Source organism: Hypoxylon trugodes (genome assembly GCF_022578975.1).
Source record: "Hypoxylon trugodes strain CBS 135444 unplaced genomic scaffold F4822scaffold_10, whole genome shotgun sequence".
In the NCBI taxonomy this organism is placed as follows: domain Eukaryota; kingdom Fungi; phylum Ascomycota; class Sordariomycetes; order Xylariales; family Hypoxylaceae; genus Hypoxylon; species Hypoxylon trugodes.
In genome coordinates this window covers 780,745-798,908 of record NW_026250025.1, presented here as the reverse complement: position 1 = coordinate 798,908, position 18,164 = coordinate 780,745, and the positions used below count along the sequence as shown (strand labels likewise).

Here is an 18,164-nt window from a genome sequence, read left to right as displayed (position 1 = left end):
ATAGATGATTTGGGAAAACCACCAAACCTTAGAATGATATCATTTACATATTAAAAGTCAAATCGTCAATACACAAGTGCTAAGTTAATTGGGTTATGAAATAAGTACTGACATTGACATAAGGTACCTACCCAGCCAGCGAACCACGTGTCATCCCTAGCTACCCCTACTGCATTTTAATGGCTGGATTCAAATAGCTAGGTCATCGCAGATCGCTGGCGTCCACGGGTTTTATATATACGACGATCTACCTTCGAGTTAATTTCCCCTGGGATTATCTGCATCGACTCTTCAATACGTGTTGTCAAATTCTTAATAGACCATGTGTTACCTCAATTTAGACTAGGAGTGCTAATAAACGTTTATGAAAGGGGGGCATCCCATCTAATAGTCTCCATTCCAGGTAATCGGCTACGGTGGGATACACTGTTGGGGAATGGAAGCAGGCTATTATTAAGCGCAGCAGGTATAAAAGCAAGGTACATATGTATATTGTGGCTTGAGGTTATGTACTTCGAGCCGAAAAGTACATACAAGCACGGTGTGATCCATATAGGATCCATATTACACCGAGGCACATTTACGACGGGATGCCGCAGAAGGTAACCGGTGAAAGCCAATCCCCAATAGCCTACTAAATCTTCTTTAACTTGGTGGCATTATCCAAATTCGATAACATTCTATTCCTTAGATGTCACTTTACCATTCTTCGTATAATTCTATCTAACCATGTAAAACCAGTCTTGTTCGATGAACCTTTTCTTTAAGTTGTCTGGGTCATGTTACTAAGCCATTCATAACACAAAGTAACTCCGAAGTCCTGAAGCCCCGCGGTAATAGATTCTGTATGTCTCACTCGCACTAATGGGCGAGTAAAGATTTACCTGTAGGCTGCGTGTATACAAATGAACCTGCATCGGTTGGTATCACAAGTTACAAAGTTGCTTTTTGCGAAGATACTGCAAGATACCCCCGAGATACCCCACGTATCTCCATATACAGAGGAGTACAGGCCCCCTACATTTCGGCCACTCTTTCCTCCAACTATTACGTCAAATAATTTGAAAAGGCTCAAAAAACATTCTCCAAAGTTCGATAGGAAATAGTTGGTATGCTATCCAATTCATAGATAATTATATTTTGATTGGATCTTACATCGGAGAATTATGTGAGATTTTGACACCTGACGGAATAGGTACATGTAAAGAATTGTATTGGTTTAGAGGGGCTGCCTAAGTTAACCTTAAAAGTTTAGCTCATGTGTTACCCCAATCTCAACCATTTTCGACGTTAATCTAAAATAATCTACACTACCATTGCCACTATCTAGAACCTATCAAAAACAACTTCACCCTCTTCCACCAAAAGACCACCAACACGGACTCAATACTCGTTTCTAGGTACCCAGATACTCGCCTATCCTATAATTATCGCTTGAATATTCCCTTCGTCCCTTCTATTTGACTTTCGTCATCTAATATCTTAATTACACCACCTATTTCATCTTATCAAATGTAAACAATCCTACAAAATCTCAGTCGCGTGTCTATTCGAAAAGGTGGGCTATCTACATTACCTGGTAGTCCACGAGACCGGTACATCCGAGTAATGTGACATCGCATCGGCGCCGCGAACCCTGAGGTCTGACTGGAAATCAATATTTCTATTACGAGAGAAACTTCCAGGCATCAAGAACCGTAGCCTGGTCTTACGCCTTCTCCCGCGCTGTCGCAATCTGCAGGTATCACGATGTCATCTAAAGTAGGCGGTAAGGTAACAAGCGTAACATCGTCACGCACATGCGCAGCGAACCCACGCAAACGTACGCATATATTCGCGCCATTCCGTCGAGATGAACGTCATGCATCTATATCGGGGGTCGACTTACGAAAACGGCAGCTGTGAAGTTGATCCAAGACTACCCGAGTTACATCGTTCCGTATGTTCATGGGTACCATGGGGTGCCTGTCCGAGCCCGGCTCGTCTTGGCGGAGAGATCAGTCAGATGTGCCTAACATACCTGATCTCCGAGTTCTTTTGTCTTGTCCCAACTCCCGAGCTATTCTCGCCGTCCGAGCTCTCTGCCGGCGCTCACTCCACCACCCCCGTCGCTTTTCACGAGCTTACTCAAAGCTTGACCTTCCCCAAGCTCACAGCGCCAAGATTGAGTTGGCATCCAATCGCCCCGTTCAGATAAGCATCTGAGGACATCTTTTATGAACTATGATTGGTCAAACAGGCGACAAGATTGGTTCAACATAGGTCCTTTGTCATGTCGACCTTGCCATTCTCATCCGATGATATCCTAGGTTTAAGTGGTCCAAGTGGACATTACAAGCGTCTACCTAGTACCTAGGGTCTACCTAGGAGGTATGTATCATGAGTATCATGGTTGATGAAGTCTCAATCCTCCAGTCTAGACCTTAAGCTCAGGGGTTTGATGCCGGGGCTAATAATGCCCACCAGATTTCGAGTAACAAACTAGGGGCCGGTAGCCGGTGACCAGTCTACTTTGAATTTAACAAACGTTTCTTGATATCGAAGCACGGATAACACTGCACACTACTATTTACTCTTACGAATTTCACCCGCTATTTGACATATACTCATAGCTGATCTTTACTAAAGGCAGCTGGTATAGGGCTGGGCTGGACGACAGAAATTCCTACGAGGAGAAGACCCGCCAAGACCCTGTGGATCCGGCACGACTTACAGTATGCGGCTGACTTCATCTGTAGTGATGTAGCGATTCGTTTCTAGCGAACCCCCATCACACCATCCGGCGTCTTCATAGCAACCGCACCTCGGCCCAACTATGATTGCCGCTGGCCTTGCTTGCATATCGTACGGCGGCACTGTACTTGCTAGCCTACTCTCAGCTTCATCACTTGGCATCCAAGTAGTATTGCCAAGGTATTCGTCGTCCATTCGGCGTCCACCCGCATTCAACTGTTGGATATCATTCCAAGTTATGGCCGTTATGTATTGCTCCTGAATAAGCTCCAGCCACCACTTACAGGCGCCCTTGAGCTTTGGGTCCGCATGTATTTCTTATTTCTCCTTCCTTATTTCGAATCGCGTCGTGACCCCCTATCCAGGCTTTTTCATATTCTAAGATGGCTTCCTAACGCTGATCAGGAAGTTGGATCATCTTTTGTATACCTTGAGGGCCCTTTTTTATAGTACGCCGTGCTATCTCGTAATATGGGCTATATTGTGTCGCCATCGAGCACGACGCTTTGAATTCCAACAAGCCTTGAGAAAGTCTATATAAGCCGCTCTGATCGCTTTGATTTAGTTTATCTTGAATAATAACCAGCCCCAACTGACAAACCGTTATCCATCTTTCAACTTCATACCATCCTCAACAATGGCTAACCTCCGCCGCCTCGCGCTCTTCATCGGAGCTCTGCTCCCTTCCGTTTTTGCCGCTCCTACTCCTGCCGCTCAGCAGAAGCGTGAGATCATCCCCGGCAAATACATCGTTACTCTCAAGGAGGGTATCAGCAACGAGGACTTCAAGTCTCACTTGAACTGGGCTCGCGATGTCCATGCCCGAAGCTTGGGCAAGCGTGACACTGTCGGTGTCTCGCACGAGTACCAAATCCACAACTTCAGCGCTTACGCTGGCGAGTTCGACGACGAGACTCTTGAGCAAATCAAGAACAGCGCTGATGTATGTCGAACACCCTATAACGGGATGTCCGTTGTGTGTTGGCTGTCTTAAACATCAGAGGCGGAAGCGATTTTTATAGAAATCATTCTAGCTCTATTTTTCGAGACATCTACTATCAATGATCAGCGTTCACACTCCACGTTTAGTATCGCATTGGCTAACCCGATAATAGGTCGCCGAGATTGAGGAGGACCAGGTTTGGCACCTTTACGATGAGGCTCCCGAAGTCTCCAAGAGAGCTCTCACTACCCAAACCGGAGCCACATGGGGTCTTGGAACTGTCTCTCACCAGGCTTCTGGCTCCACTTCCTATGTTTACGATAGCTCAGCTGGCCAAGGCACTTTCGCCTACATCATCGACACCGGTCTCCTTACTACCCACCAGCAATTCAGTGGCCGTGCTTCAGTTGGCTACAACGCCGTTGGTGGCAGCGATGACGATGCCGTAGGTCATGGTACTCACGTTGCCGGTACTATCGGAGGTAAGTTAGCCACCCCACATCCAAATTTCCATCTCTAATTTGAGTTATAGGTTCCACCTACGGTGTTGCCAAGCAAGCTACCATCGTTGCTGTCAAGGTCTTCCAGGGCGAGAGCAGTTCCACTTCAATCATCTTGGATGGATACAGCTGGGCTGTTAACGACGTCACCAGCAAGGGTCGTCAAAGCAAGTCCGCTCTCAGCTTGTCTCTAGGTAAGTTCTTCATATAACTTGGAAAAGTCCTTATGATCGATCACCCAACTGATCATATCGTCATTAGGTGGTGGCTTCTCTTCTGCCTTCAACAATGCCGTCAACTCTGCTTACAGCTCTGGTGTCCTTTCCGTCGTCGCCGCCGGTAATAGTGCTACTGATGCTGGTCAAACCTCGCCCGCCTCTGCTGCCAATGCTCTTACCATTGGTGCTATTGACAAGAACTGGGCCATCGCTACCTACTCCAACTATGGCTCGGTCGTCGATGTTTTCGCTCCCGGCACTGACGTCCTTAGCTCTTGGATCGGTTCCAACACTGCCACTAACACCATCTCTGGTACTTCCATGGCTACCCCCCACGTCACCGGTCTCTCCCTTTACCTGATCGCCCTTGAGGGTCTTTCCACCCCCGCTGCTGTCACCAACCGCATCAAGGCTCTTTACACCACCGGTAAGCTTACCGGTATCCCAAGCGGTACCGTTAACGCCGTCCTATACAACGGAAACGGCGCTTAAATCATGTGATCTCTTATTAATCAACCCAACTCAATCCTAGATTGAGGTGGTAACTAAGGAGACTAGACCTATCTTGCATTAGGAAAGATGATTGGATAATACGCTTTGATTTTGTTGAATCGCCCTTGGGTAATGGATGTTAGACGTTACGTGGGATGTATCATGTGGCGAGCATTCATCCAAGCGTTAGTTAGAAGCCGTTTTGAACAATCCAATTTTTGGCTTTCCAGTCTTTTCATACCATCCGTGCCCTTATCTTCGCATATTACACGCTACCTTCACATGCCTACCTAGGTACCTACATACATATGTAAGTAGATACATGCCAGATACATACCAGGTATACTTAACTCAACTCCTTTTAAGCTTGTTTTTTTACTATTTTAGATACATAGTAGGTAAGTCATCTTACACCATCCGCCTCGTGGATCTGCCGCAGCACACTAATATATATAGAGATTTTTTAATGACCTTACCGAACCCACAATAAGACACTTGCATTCTCGGCTGTAACAGCTCCGGGGTCAATTCAAATCAATTCAAATCAAGGGGTAATAATTGGTAAGTATTCATGAGGATTTTTTCGCAATATGTTTTATTGAACTTGAGTCGTCTTTAGGTAATTATTATTGCGTTAAGGAAACTCTTTATATTTAGGCTGATCCATACATGGCGATTATTGTAATGAGTTACAAAGTGCGAGCATATATATGTGGGAAGTTTTTACTAACCATACGATGATCAATTTCTGAAAATATACCAAGCCAAGAATCAACCAACACCACGGGATAAGGGTCGCAGAGGATACCAAAAACGTGACTCGATGCCGACATCCGTTCTTGTGGAGCGGTATTTGATCTTGTCCTACCTTTCACCCTACCCAGCCAAATATGATCCAATCAGAAACCTCGGAGATCTCGATTATACCCTCAAGGCGAGCACGCATGCAAGTTTAATATAAACCAGGGTAAGCCCATTGGCGTGCAGGGCGGGATTTAAAGCGAAGATAATCTCTGGGGTATAAACGAAGTCCGGGGTACATTTCGACCTATTAGGGGACTTGTTTTTGCAATGCGATTGATTTTAGCCTCATTCGACAGCCTAACTAGGTCGTTCGAATTGGCTCTTTGACTGCTGTCAGATGAATAAAATTCAGGGATCTTCGAGAAATTATCCTATTTCATCTGGTACAGCCCACGGCGTCCAAGACCGGATAAAGACGAACCCAACATCGAAAAATGCTTACCTAGATATAGATAGGATGGTGCAAAACCGAATTCTGCTTCTTTTTAAGGTATCCTAATGAGAAATGGAGCCAAAGAAAATTTCTGCGGGGATACTATAGCACGATTCATATCAGTTATGTATTAGATTAGTTCTTTTCTTGATACTGATTGCCGGCGTTGCTGCCATAGAAAATGATGTCTGCCGTGACAGTGATTCTTGGCGGTCTCGATGGAGCAATGGTGTTGATGAGCCCGATATGTCCCGTTGACAAGCTTTACGCTCAGCATTTCGATGGCTAAAAAGGAGGTTATCCCTTTCATTCTCTTCCTAAGGGACTTGGGATTTTTTTTCTCCGTTGGGACTACCTAGGTCACTTCGTAAGAAAGATCTACTCGAAAGATGGTGTTCGTACCTTCGGTGGCGGCCGTATTGGCCGTAGCTCTATCGTTGAGCCCTATGACGGTCCTCGGACATCCGGGGGAGAAGTATGGGAAGCGTGAGGCTATGGAGGAGATGGGTAACGCCCATGTTGTCTCTACGATGAATGCGAGGGCTTTAGAGGCGTGCCATAATTCACCTGAGGTGAAGGCTCGCAAGGACCGTGCTAGTAAGTATATCTGAAGCTCCTCCTTGTCGCTTTTCAGTCATACTACGAAGAAAATAGAAATTTACTGCTACTTTAGGTAGTATGATGAGGAAGATATTAAACAAACATACCCCTGAATTTTAGTCAGACCTTACTAACCCGGATCTCTAGTGGCTCGACGAGCAGAGACTTTTGCACGACTTCGTCGCGAAAGGGGTATCGACAATGGTAAGCAGAACTTCCGGGAATTATTTTGAGACAACCTAGTTAATGCATCTCTAACAGCCCCCTGGCTTCATCGCCGTGATGCCGCAGCGCTTCAAAAATGGGCAGCCCTATCACACAACAAGACAGGATCCTTCAATTTCAACAAGGAAACGCCTAACAAGGAAATCTTCGGGACCAACACCAGCTGTGTGCTGACTCCCGATAATGCCAACGGTCCTTACTTCGTCTATCAGGAACATATCCGTAGTGACGTGGTAGAAGATGTCGTAGGAGTACCTCTACACCTCGAACTCCAATTTATCGATGTTCAAGATTGCAAACCGGCTACGAAGATCCTCGTCGACACCTGGTCATGTAATGCGACCGGCGCATACAGTGGTGTTAGCGCGCGTGGCGAGGGTGGTCTTGGTACTACTTATCTGCGTGGTGTTCAACCTACCGATGAAGACGGCGTTGTCAGCTTTGACACCATCTTCCCAGGTCACTACGCGGGTCGCGCTACTCACCAGCACTTGATCGCTCACGTCGGCTCCCAGGTTCTCGAGAATGGGACGTATACCGGTGGTAACGTAGCCCATCTCTCGCAATTGTTCTTCGACCAGACTCTACGCGACACGATCGAAGCTACCGCGCCGTATAAGGATAACACCATCCCACATACGACGAACCTACGGGATTGGTTCACGGGATACGCGGCGACGGCTGATTACGATCCCTTCCCGAACTATATCATGCTCGGTGGGGATCTAAAGGATGGTCTGTTCGTATGGGCTGAGTTGGGATTGAACACTTCGTCTAATTGGGATTATTATGCCCCATATGCATCGACGTGGAAGGAGGGTGGTGGATATGATAACCCGGATTTCGATTTTATGAGGGTTGCTTCGCCACCGCCTACGCATGGCTAATGGTGTAGACGATTGCTGTTGGACGTGGGGCTTATGCTTATGAAGAGGTGTAAAAATATTTACATACCTTGCTATCACGTAGCATAGATGACGGGAGGAGTCGTAATAGTGTCGGAGAGGTTCAATGTCTAGTTTATATCTAAATAGAATATTATTTCACAACATCCTTCCGAGGCAATATCCCGCGATTCTCCACGCCAATATTGGGACCGCATTAAGACTATACTGAGATCAGTCCTAGACTGAACCATTGTAAGACCCCATCATGATAAAGAAGCAAAAAACATTAACATTAAAAACTATCACTACTTTTCTTAAATATCCCAGCAACGCCCATCCATAAGAATCGCTGAATACCCAAATATACCCCTATTTCCATCCATACCCATACCTCCCAACCCATACTATAAATAAACCAAATCCCACTCTCCTCCTTTCTCCCCCATCATCCTCTCAACCGGTAAAAGCTCGTCTTCTCCCGTCCAAAAACGACAATTATCATGTTCCAAACTCCGATGCCAAGCCGCGCCTAGACAATCCTTAACCTCCCCATCCCTCGCCTTAGCCACGGCATCTTTCTCACACTCTTCCAGACACAGGTTCTGCGAATCTGTCGTAGCTACACGTTCAGCACGCTCGACGCTGAAGTCTAGATTCGGATCATCCACACTGCAGAGCACGCGATATGAGTGCTCGAGTTCTTGATGCACGGTGCGTGTATGCTCGGAGTCGGGGTTAGAGTCGGTGCCTAGGAGACTGTCGATTAGACCGCTGATCCCGTGTTCTAGGTCTAGACCTAGGGAGCCGAGACCGAGTAGGTCGAGGTATACGTCGAAGTCGTGGGTGTCCATTGTTTCGATGGTTGTCATGTCCATTTTTACGTAGCTGGAGCCGCAGTATGAGGGAAGAGGTTCGGGGTCCGCTGGGGCGGGTGGTGGGGTTGCGGGACGCTCCGGGAGGGGTGTGGGGGTTGGCGTGATGGTTATGGTGGATGGGGGGCTTGAGATGGTGGAGAAATGTGTTACTGGGGTGTTGGAAACTCTAGAAAGGTGAGAAGTGATAGTAGAGAACGAAGTTGGGGAATGAACCAAAATTGATGACTGTAATATATAGGTGACTTGAGAATGAGTAGCCATAGAGGTGCAAGTAGTAAGCAAAGTAGACTGCGCTGGTCTAACATAGGTCTGTATCGTCGGCGATGGAGCTTCGGGATGTTCGGCCGGCATATTAGACCTCTCGGGGTTATTCGGACCACCGTCGTCTTCATTACCGCCATTATTCGCAGGTTGGGGCCTTTCCGTAGGGCTTTCCGGCTTTGGGGGTGGAGGTTTTTCTTGTACCTGCTCTTTTGGTCGTTCCTTTGGTGAATTCGTAGCTAACGGGGGAGGCGAGGCGTCGGGATACAAATATTGTTCGCGATAGGGCGCAGACACCGATTTTGAGGGTTGTATACATATCATATTCGAATGGACATCTATCTGATGTTGCTCTTCGGGAAGTTTGACGTGTATAGCCTTACAAGAATCGAACATGCCTGGTGGTATAGCGGCTAAGTCGACCATACACCCTCCTGTTGAGGGCATGTATTGGACCCCCAAGTTTGTAAGGGATGTCGCCATTTCTTTTGATATATTTTGTTGATGGTTCGAATTTGTTGGTTCTTCGTCAGGACAAGAGAAGTTGGATTAAATATTGTGAATTAGAGGTTATGTATGGGTGAGGTGTATGATAATTCCAGGTGTATTAGACGCCGAAAATATGGATTAAAATTGTATAGTATCAATTGTTATATGATAATGATAGGCTAAGGCTGTTAATTCGACTTTGTATTACTTATTAGGGGTGATGTGAAAGGATGCAAGAGGGAGAGTAGAAACGAATGCCCTTGTGAATTAAAATCGTCTCAGGGTGGATGATCGACAGCTTCTTATACAGACAAATTGAGGTAACCTTTTATTGAAGGACATCGCTGGAAAGACTTTCGAAGAATAGAGCCGAATCTACCACCCCTTAAACACAATATTCGCGCCAGCATGGTTGAAGTTGGCCCTGTGGCGAGGGAGATATCGGCATGTCGTTTCAATCGCTTAATTAGTCCATGTTCTAGGCTTTATCTGTAGTCAGGTCAGCTCACGCAAAAACCCAATACGGTGTAAAGATAGGAAACGCGTGGTCGATTTAGTAAGGGAGCAGGTAGGGAGGGGTCCGCGACAATAACGCCACAATCCAGTATCACCATGAAAGGAATGAAAGGATAGTACTATTTTAATATCATTCACTTAAACCACTATCGATTGAGGAAAGGCGAAGTATGTATTCTTGATTCCGGGAACGCCTGGCCCTATGTGTGAAGCGTTACGGATCGGATGCGATAAAAAACAATGGTCACAAAAAACTCCCATATTGCTCATTCAAGCCGATGCCACACGCCTCGATGAAATCTCCCAGTACCACCATCCTACACGCCGATATGAGGGAACTTGACTCGAAAACCCTTTTCGAATCGAATAAATAACGTCGTCAACCTTCGTACTTTCGTTTCTTCACAGCCTCGAAAATGTCCACACCATTTTTATGCTCAACCTTGCTTGTACTCATCCTCCCGCTCGTCGTTCGCCTTATCCTATAAGCCACCAACACTAGCAGTAGGAGGTGCCTTTCCGGCTCGTCTTCCAAGTAATGTTGCTCCGTCGAGATTGAGTTCGAATGCTCCTCGTTGCTTGTTACGATCTCTGACCTGTTGGCGAGCAGCTTGAGCAACAGTAGCGCTGTGTTGACCATAGCCTTTTTGCTCTTTATCGGCAGGTCGATCTCGTTCTCGGCCACGTTCTTGTTGTTCCTTGCCAATATGCGTCTTGCGCATACTCTGTTCAAGTGATTGCGCATCGGCCTTGTGGACATATTCGGGATCCGACTTTTCTTCTTCGGAATCTTCATGAAGACCAGCCAGTCGTGCCGGTGGAGCACCCTTAGCGCCGATTTGTTTCCTTCGTTTCGCTTCTTCCTCTTGTCGATGTACAGAGTAACCAACGTCGAAGATCTCACGTAAGTTCACAGCACCAGGAGACCTAAAGTCCATGCGACGTTCACCATCGATGAGACGTCCGGCATCGAAAGCGCGTAACGCATCTGGGTTGAGTTGCTTCTTCTCGTCGCGTGGTGTAGGTCCGGATCCTTGTATCCAGGGATGACTCAAGAACTCCTTGATTGTATATCGCTCATCAGGGTCGACAGTGAGAAGATGAGATATCAAATCTTGAGCTGACTTAGATATATCATCCCACCAAGGCGATAAGAAGGTATATTGACCCTTAGCAACCTTCTCCGTAAGAACCTCGATGCTTTCGTCATAGAACGGAGGGAAACCACATAATAATGTGTATAGTACACATCCTAAGGCCCACATATCGACAGACTTGGAGTATCGTTCGTCCTTCACTATCTCAGGCGCCGTATATCCGACGGTACCACATGGTGTCATTGTTTGGTTATCCCAAACAATCTTCGATAGACCGAAATCAGCGATCTTGATCTGACCGATACCTCCGGCACCAACTCCATTGATGAATTCGCCTTCATCAACCTTGTCTTCGTCACCTGGTTGTTTCGGCTTCGGTTGCTTTGATGGAACAAATGGTATCGGACTGAATAAGATGTTTTCGGGTTTGATGTCACTATACACTCACATGTCAGTAGACTGATGCAGGGTCTGAACATCTGGGGGGGTTCGGTGACGTCACCGTCACCTAATTTAGCCGCCTCGATGCATCGATGCACCCTTAAACCGAACCGACCAGATGAATCGCACCATCGATAAAGCGGGTATAGATCGGGTTTGAGGTATGCGGCTGACTTGATGTGACGCTTGTTTGTTACTTACCGATGTACAACACCCCTCTCTTCATGAAGGTACTCGAGAGCCTTTGCGACTTGTACGATAACATGTCTTGATAGCTCTTCGCTGAAGTAAGTAAGGCGTACGATCTGATGGAATAACTCTCCACCTGGTGCCAATTCTAGAATGATGTAGTAGTACTGCTTCGATTCCGAAAAGTCAACCAGCTTGATGATATTGGGATGATCCAGTTGTCGCATGATCTGAACCTCCTTTAATATATTCGCTCGCTATAATAACAGTTAGTTCTGTTCGTAGATATACCCGTGCATGTGTAAAGCAATGTGCAAAGCATGAAGTGACACTTGGAAAGGAGAGACAAAAGAAACCACCACCATGTGTAAGAAGGCGAGTCAGAGGTAACCGGAAAGAGAGAGTACGGTTGATAGAGACTAGAGAAATATGACAAAAGAAAGGATTAACTCCGCACCTCAGCTGCCTTCGGCACCTTCTTGAAATCCGGATGAAGATGTTTATTGCCCTACAAGTTCGACCCCCAAGAGTTGGTAAAAGGAAACTTTTTATTTTACTGGAAATAAAACGAAAAACGTCGACCGAAAAAGCAGAAGAGAAAAACGTCATGGTCGGCAATGAGAAATCAACCGCCAGAAAACTCACCTGCATGTTGTTCATCTCGAATTTTCGGACAACCTTGATAGCAACCTCGCCGACAGTACCCTTAGTATCTTTTGCTCGGTAGACGTTGCTGAATGCGCCATCTCCCATCTTCTCCAATAATTCCCAACGTTCTAAGCCGGGGTACTTGGGAAACTTATTCCTATTCTCGTTTTCCTCTTGTACGATCTTGGCGGCGTGGGTATCATCTACTCGACTACTCCTGCTCTTGTTCGAATGAGCGCCAGAAACATTTTGTTTGGCCTCGGCATGATGGGCGGCGGCTGCGTCAGCTTGCGCGACTCGGTTTTGATTTTGGGTATCGCCAGGTTGGGCCGAATAGGCTTCTTGTATGTTATTCCGTTGACCGTTACCAGCCGGGTGGCCTGGTTCGCTTACGTGACCCATGGCTTTCTGTTGTTGCGCGGCAGTTTGTTGGGAGGAATATTCATGTTTTCGTGGAGTTTCTTCGTAGTTGGTCACTCTGGCTTGTTTGCCTGTTTGATTTGAGGTAGATGATGTTAGTGGGACATGTGCATGTGCACGATATGGGTATGTATGTACTGCTGTATGTCTGGTTGGTCGCCTGCAAATTGAATGGAGATATTTGGAGGGGGGGAAGAGGGCGGGAAATGGTGGTGGACAAGGGGATTTTTAAAAAAAACGTGGGAAAAATAAAAGGGAAGGCGAGTTGGAATACAAAGAGGAAAGTAAACGAATAGGATAATTTAATTTAAAGACTTGTAATTTTGTTTGTGAGAGGGTAAAGAGCAAACAAGTACACGACAACAAGTCATCGAGGGATATGAGTGGAGGGAATGAATGTATTTTTAGGCAAGTCAAGGCAGGACACGCGCGAGGCAGCGCAAAATAGATCAGGACGAAACAAGTATAGGAAACGACAAGAAATAATAACAAGAGGGAGGATGCATGCGTACCATGACGGATGAAATTCTTAAGTTGCTGTATCGTCGACATTTTTGTTTTATAAAACGTCACGACCAACTATAATTTAATTCTTTCCGCTTTTTTTTTTTCTCTTCCAACTCTTCTGCTTCCTCGCATACGCACACGCAACTCTCTCTCACTCTCCGTGTCTCTGCTATGCGAGACAAAAAATTTGGAGGTGCCACCGGTTCCAAACCCCTGAAAATTGGTTTCAATGTTCGGGCCAGAAAAACCCAAATGGGGAAGCAAGTGTCGTTCACAAGCTAATCTTGAATATGCGTATGTAAGCCCCGTTCGATCCGTTCTAATAGGTACTTAGGTAAGAGGTAGGGATATAAGCAGGTAAGCCGGATGCTAGATGCTAGATGCTTGAATATTGTAAGCAACAGGGACCGTACGTCGGGAAGCTGCCGGATGACGATGATGTTTTAGTTCGTTCGACAATGTGCGTAACCCAGGTGCGATCCAAGGAAATCCAAAGGTTGTCTAGTTGTCTGTCCGTAGGGGATCCAATTCGATCGAAGTGGGATGTCTTGATTTGTAACCGAGACGAACGGATGTACGTATGTACGTGCGAGCTGTATGTATGAAGGCGGGTAGAGGTCTGGAAGAGGTATAATGATAATAATAGCTGAAATATGAATGTAGGTTTGGCGTGACTCGGAAGAAAGATGCAAGACGTAGTAGGATATTCCCTCTCTTCTGATTCTTTCGCTGATAAATGCAAATCACATATACACACGCATACGGGGTTGACTTGAAGTTCTATCGCGCGGCTAATGACTAGACTGCTCTGGTCTGCTAGGTTATTCCTGGGATTTGTCTTGTTTGTTTGCTTGCTTGCTTGTCTCTTCTTCTTTTCTGTCTTAATGCTGGTGAATCGAATAGAAATAAGAATCGCTTCTCATACAAAATGATAGCAGCAAAAAGGAACCGAGGTAGACAGTGCAGTGGGTAGGATAGAGTATGTATATCTAGATACGTCGTCAAGTTGAAGAAGTTGTGAGAATGAAAATGAAAACAAAAACACAGATCTAATAAAATCTCCGGGTTAGAAAGTAAATAATAAAAATAATAATAAATGAATAACCCAAATGGCTGAGATGAGTAAAAAGGAATTGGACCCGACGTCGTGCTTCTGAACTTCTTCTGATTCTTGACAACGTTGACTGACTTCCGGCTTTCCTGGCTTTCCTGGGGTGGGAGGAATTATCAAAAGAAAGAAAAGAAAAAGGTGGGAAAAGATGACGACTGTGCGAGTGGTTTAACGGCTGGCGACATCGAAACAACTACGTACATTTAGTACCATTTTACAAGGTTAAGGCCCTGTTTAGTCTAGTCTAGTACTTTTCAGTGGTATCCTAGTACTTTTTTTCTAGGAAATAGCTTGTATCCGAGATCGATGTCGCCTGATGATGTAGTGAGTTTGGCTTAGCGTACCTTACTTTCCCAATTGTTATTTTGTTATTTTATCAGGGGGTCCCCCTCCATTACCACCTAAATACCGGGACTGGGGGCGCTTTACTTGGGTACATGTAGGCGGCTTTCAATTGAATATTTGGTGTACTCAGGTACTTTTATATGTACCTATTTACATCAACGAACGCGAAGTACATTGCCACAGACAACATTCATCGGGCAAGGTGGCTAAGACATGATACCGGCAAGATACGAATAGAAGGCGGGCGTACCGAAAATCCGGAATTTGATTAAAGGAAAAATCGACACAAATCAAACAATTTACCTTCTATGATGACAAAACCTGTTCAAGACTTGGTAAAGAAAACAGAACAAAGATGTAAGTATTTAGGTACTTCATGTATGTACTGCATTATGTAGTAGAATGCGGGCTGACCCCGAAATTGCTTGATCTGGCACGAGGTAGAACAAAGCGGCGAATCAGGATAATTCGTCTAAGTGGGGGGGGGATAGAAGGTTTCGGTGTAAAGCAATTCATGTACTGTACATATACAAACTGTACCTACGAGGCCTGGAAGTATTTCATTCATTACCGATTACATCTTCATTAATTGTTACGATCATTAGATATTGTAAACTAATATATTAGAAACTACCATTCGGAATACTCTTATTTACTATTTACAGACATTAATTCTACCAATATTGACCTCTCATTACTGTTTATCCGAATAGAGATACCTGCAGTATCTTTGCATGACGCTTTTCATCATAGCCTGAGTCGACATCGGAGATTAGGTACGATATCACCACCAAATAAACTCGAAAATCCGCAGCCAAGACGGCGCCAGCTACATACTACATACCTAATGTGAGTAAAGATGATCCATTGACGAAAGGATATGTGAGAGGGATCGAATGGCTACCGTAACATTCATCTTTACACTATCTACTTTCTAATGTAGGTAAGCCATACATGAAGATGATATTATGTGTATTATTTGACCACATATAGGTCATGTCATATCGTGATCCATTGGTAATTCTATGATCCTATGTGGGGAGATGGTTGTAGGCTTTTACTTGGGCTTGTAACGGTAAGGCAACCGGGCAGACAGGGCAGTCTACAACTTGTACTGTACTTGTGACAGTGACGAGAAGGTAACAATGATCTACATTGTATTTGTCCTAAAAGAATCAAATGTCTTCTACTAGTAATGTTACTGTACATAATAATGTACCTCGAATTGGGTCAACATTGAAAGTCATACAAACATAAATAGTTACTTGTAATTTCAAGAGTCATAAGTCTGTCTTCTTTGCATGTTGTTGCGGCATAGGAGGCTATTCAGGTGCATCTATTCATTTCCGGTTCCTGATTCCTATTTAAGTAAAAAGACGTACATATAGATATGTATGTAGCTTGTGAAAATGGATTACAACATCTAATACAGCATCTAATAATCCGTACATATGTATGGTATATGTATGGCATATGTACGGATTACCCAGCAGTTGAGATGCATAAAACACTTACTTATGATAGGTATGTATACCTATATGTATCCTTGTATAGTTGTACCTGAAGCAATGCGACTCGGATTACGGTACGTCACCCGACTCATTTATTCAATTGTTCATTTGTCAGCCTTGGCAAACGTGACCTTGAAAGGGTCCAAAAGTCGAGGTTCAAGAAAGGGAGAAAACGTGCAGGGGGCAAAGGGGGGGGGTTGTTATCTCATATTGGCCAGATCCGGTCACAATTTACAAATGCGAAAAAAATACTTGGGTAGTAAAACACGGGATGGGTTGTCGAAGAAATACCATGGTATGTAATCCATGATTTTCTTTTCTTTTTTGTCTTGGAGAAAAAAAGTCAACAAGAAACGGGATTTGATGATGGTTGGATCCTTGAACATAATCCATGACTCTTTCAGTCTTTCAGGTCACTTTAACTGGGGAACCCCCGATCAGAATAAATGCTTCATGACGTATGAAGTATCGTCATTTTCTCAGCCCGCCCCACCCGCGCTATGCTTTGTCTCCATATTTTCCCTGGAAATCTAAGACCCAAGGCCAATCATCTTTCAACGTAAGCCCGAAGTACCATAAGTCATCATCCGTCCCGCCGCCCCCAGACCTAACATGGCCTAATCTTGTACCAATTTCGCTACGGCAGCCCCTTGACATATTCAATATTGAACCAATGACGACTTGAAAACTTCCATCTATCCTGACGGACTTCATTCTAACACGCTCGGCTCCGCGTCGATTTTGAGCTTAGCAGGTTAGCTGACACTACTCCGATACTACTTGCTATTTGTTGTGTACACTACCTACGCCATGAACCCACTATCATGCAATACTTCTGCAAGGCTATGGGATAGGAATTTGTTGGCGTCAATTAGATGGTATACATAGCACAGGCATACCTTCATCCCACTCCATCTTAGTCATCTTCAGCCCCAAAGTCTTCAGCTCATATATTCGGAGTCATCCGCCGTCATCAACCTGAAAAATTAATATATCATACATATTTCCATCAAGCTGATGAGGTTGATTTATTCGTCAAATCAAATTAGGTTCTGTCTATCTAGATATTGTCCTAAAAATGATAACATCGATAATGAATACCCCAAAGGTCATAGATCCGATTCTCGATCCCGTCCTATACGACATTCCTTAAAACGGACTTCGTCACCCCCTTTAACTATAATATGCTCTATGCTCCATACATACTTCCGGCTTCGTAGCATCTCGTACATCATCAGGATTCCCAAGCTTTCTCCTTTATTGATATATTTATGCTGATCTTGGAGCAGTGTGGGAATAGATCCGGCACAGTAGTATTCAACTAGTCTTACGCGGGGAGGGCCCTCATACGTCAGATGGATCGCTTCTCTCCCCAGATTGGTCTGGTTGCCCATAAGCGACAAACATCATTCATTGGTACGGGTCGAGCCGGGTCAACGGGCAAACCGTCATAGGCGCCAGCATAATAAAAAGACAGATTACCAGACTAATCAAGAGAGGGGTGTCTTATCTGCATACTAGAGGTCAGTATTCTAGCCCCAACAGGAAGAAAACCTCCTAAATGCAGGTCCTAGACCTGTTAGTCAAGTTCGGCTTCGGTCCAGAACGGCACTTTTTATCTCCTTTGTTTTACTATGCAGATACGGTACCCACGCACGTGTAAAGAGACCCGAACAATACAGGATCCCGTATCATTTTGATACAAGTTTGTTGGTTCAGTCGTTTAGAAGTGGGCTTCAAAGTTACCCTCTCGTCACATATCACATACTTCAACGAACCTCTCCCCCACGATTTGGTTTGGTAGATGGTCTGTGTGGATTTCATATGCGACGCAATATCGTCCAGATCGCATCTCTAAGTTTGGTATCAATCTCCTTATTCATGTTGAAGTGTTTCACTCCTAACTTCCTAGGTATTTT

At 45.1% G+C, this 18,164-nt stretch overlaps 4 protein-coding genes across 4 annotated transcripts; 2 read left to right on the top strand and 2 right to left on the bottom strand.

Moving 5' to 3' along the window:
• The first annotated feature begins 3,149 nt into the window (after positions 1–3,149).
• On the top strand, positions 3,150–5,247 carry F4822DRAFT_54762 (alkaline proteinase). The gene is made up of 4 exons (XM_051463643.1): positions 3,150–3,676; positions 3,849–4,158; positions 4,209–4,370; positions 4,438–5,247. The coding sequence occupies exons 1-4, from the start codon at positions 3,371–3,373 to the stop codon at positions 4,884–4,886; spliced, it is 1,227 nt and encodes a 408-aa protein (XP_051309678.1). The 5' UTR covers positions 3,150–3,370; the 3' UTR covers positions 4,887–5,247.
• Positions 5,248–5,803: 556 nt separating this feature from the next.
• Positions 5,804–8,009, top strand: F4822DRAFT_54770 (putative GPI anchored dioxygenase). Its single transcript, XM_051463644.1, has 3 exons — positions 5,804–6,720; positions 6,871–6,927; positions 6,985–8,009. The coding sequence occupies exons 1-3, from the start codon at positions 6,513–6,515 to the stop codon at positions 7,833–7,835; spliced, it is 1,116 nt and encodes a 371-aa protein (XP_051309677.1). The 5' UTR covers positions 5,804–6,512; the 3' UTR covers positions 7,836–8,009.
• A 92-nt stretch (positions 8,010–8,101) lies between these two features.
• Positions 8,102–9,965, bottom strand: F4822DRAFT_440156 (uncharacterized protein). The gene has a single exon (XM_051462717.1). The coding sequence runs from the start codon at positions 9,452–9,454 to the stop codon at positions 8,240–8,242; it is 1,215 nt and encodes a 404-aa protein (XP_051309676.1). The 5' UTR covers positions 9,455–9,965; the 3' UTR covers positions 8,102–8,239.
• A 108-nt stretch (positions 9,966–10,073) lies between these two features.
• Positions 10,074–12,843, bottom strand: F4822DRAFT_417957 (CAMK/CAMK1 protein kinase). The gene is made up of 4 exons (XM_051459491.1): positions 12,349–12,843; positions 12,161–12,211; positions 11,716–11,960; positions 10,074–11,509 (listed from the first exon to the last, which is right to left on the bottom strand). The coding sequence occupies exons 1-4, from the start codon at positions 12,751–12,753 to the stop codon at positions 10,459–10,461; spliced, it is 1,752 nt and encodes a 583-aa protein (XP_051309675.1). The 5' UTR covers positions 12,754–12,843; the 3' UTR covers positions 10,074–10,458.
• Between the last annotated feature and the right edge of the window lie 5,321 nt (positions 12,844–18,164).

What these genes read in the sequence shown, in the direction of transcription:
- F4822DRAFT_54762 (XM_051463643.1), top strand. Translation starts at nt 3,371, where the DNA reads ATGGCTAACCTCCGCCGCCTCGCGCTCTTCATCGGAGCTCTGCTCCCT. An exon ending in CGTTGCCGGTACTATCGGAG is followed by an intron (nt 4,159 to 4,208) that starts GTAAGTTAGCCA and finishes TTTGAGTTATAG; the next exon opens with GTTCCACCTACGGTGTTGCC. An exon ending in CGCTCTCAGCTTGTCTCTAG is followed by an intron (nt 4,371 to 4,437) that starts GTAAGTTCTTCA and finishes TATCGTCATTAG; the next exon opens with GTGGTGGCTTCTCTTCTGCC.
- F4822DRAFT_54770 (XM_051463644.1), top strand. Translation starts at nt 6,513, where the DNA reads ATGGTGTTCGTACCTTCGGTGGCGGCCGTATTGGCCGTAGCTCTATCG. An exon ending in GGCTCGCAAGGACCGTGCTA is followed by an intron (nt 6,721 to 6,870) that starts GTAAGTATATCT and finishes CCGGATCTCTAG; the next exon opens with TGGCTCGACGAGCAGAGACT. An exon ending in CGAAAGGGGTATCGACAATG is followed by an intron (nt 6,928 to 6,984) that starts GTAAGCAGAACT and finishes CATCTCTAACAG; the next exon opens with CCCCCTGGCTTCATCGCCGT.
- F4822DRAFT_440156 (XM_051462717.1), bottom strand. Translation starts at nt 9,454, where the DNA reads ATGGCGACATCCCTTACAAACTTGGGGGTCCAATACATGCCCTCAACA.
- F4822DRAFT_417957 (XM_051459491.1), bottom strand. Translation starts at nt 12,753, where the DNA reads ATGGGTCACGTAAGCGAACCAGGCCACCCGGCTGGTAACGGTCAACGG. An exon ending in TCGAGATGAACAACATGCAG is followed by an intron (nt 12,212 to 12,348) that starts GTGAGTTTTCTG and finishes TCGAACTTGTAG; the next exon opens with GGCAATAAACATCTTCATCC. An exon ending in AGGTGCCGAAGGCAGCTGAG is followed by an intron (nt 11,961 to 12,160) that starts GTGCGGAGTTAA and finishes CTGTTATTATAG; the next exon opens with CGAGCGAATATATTAAAGGA.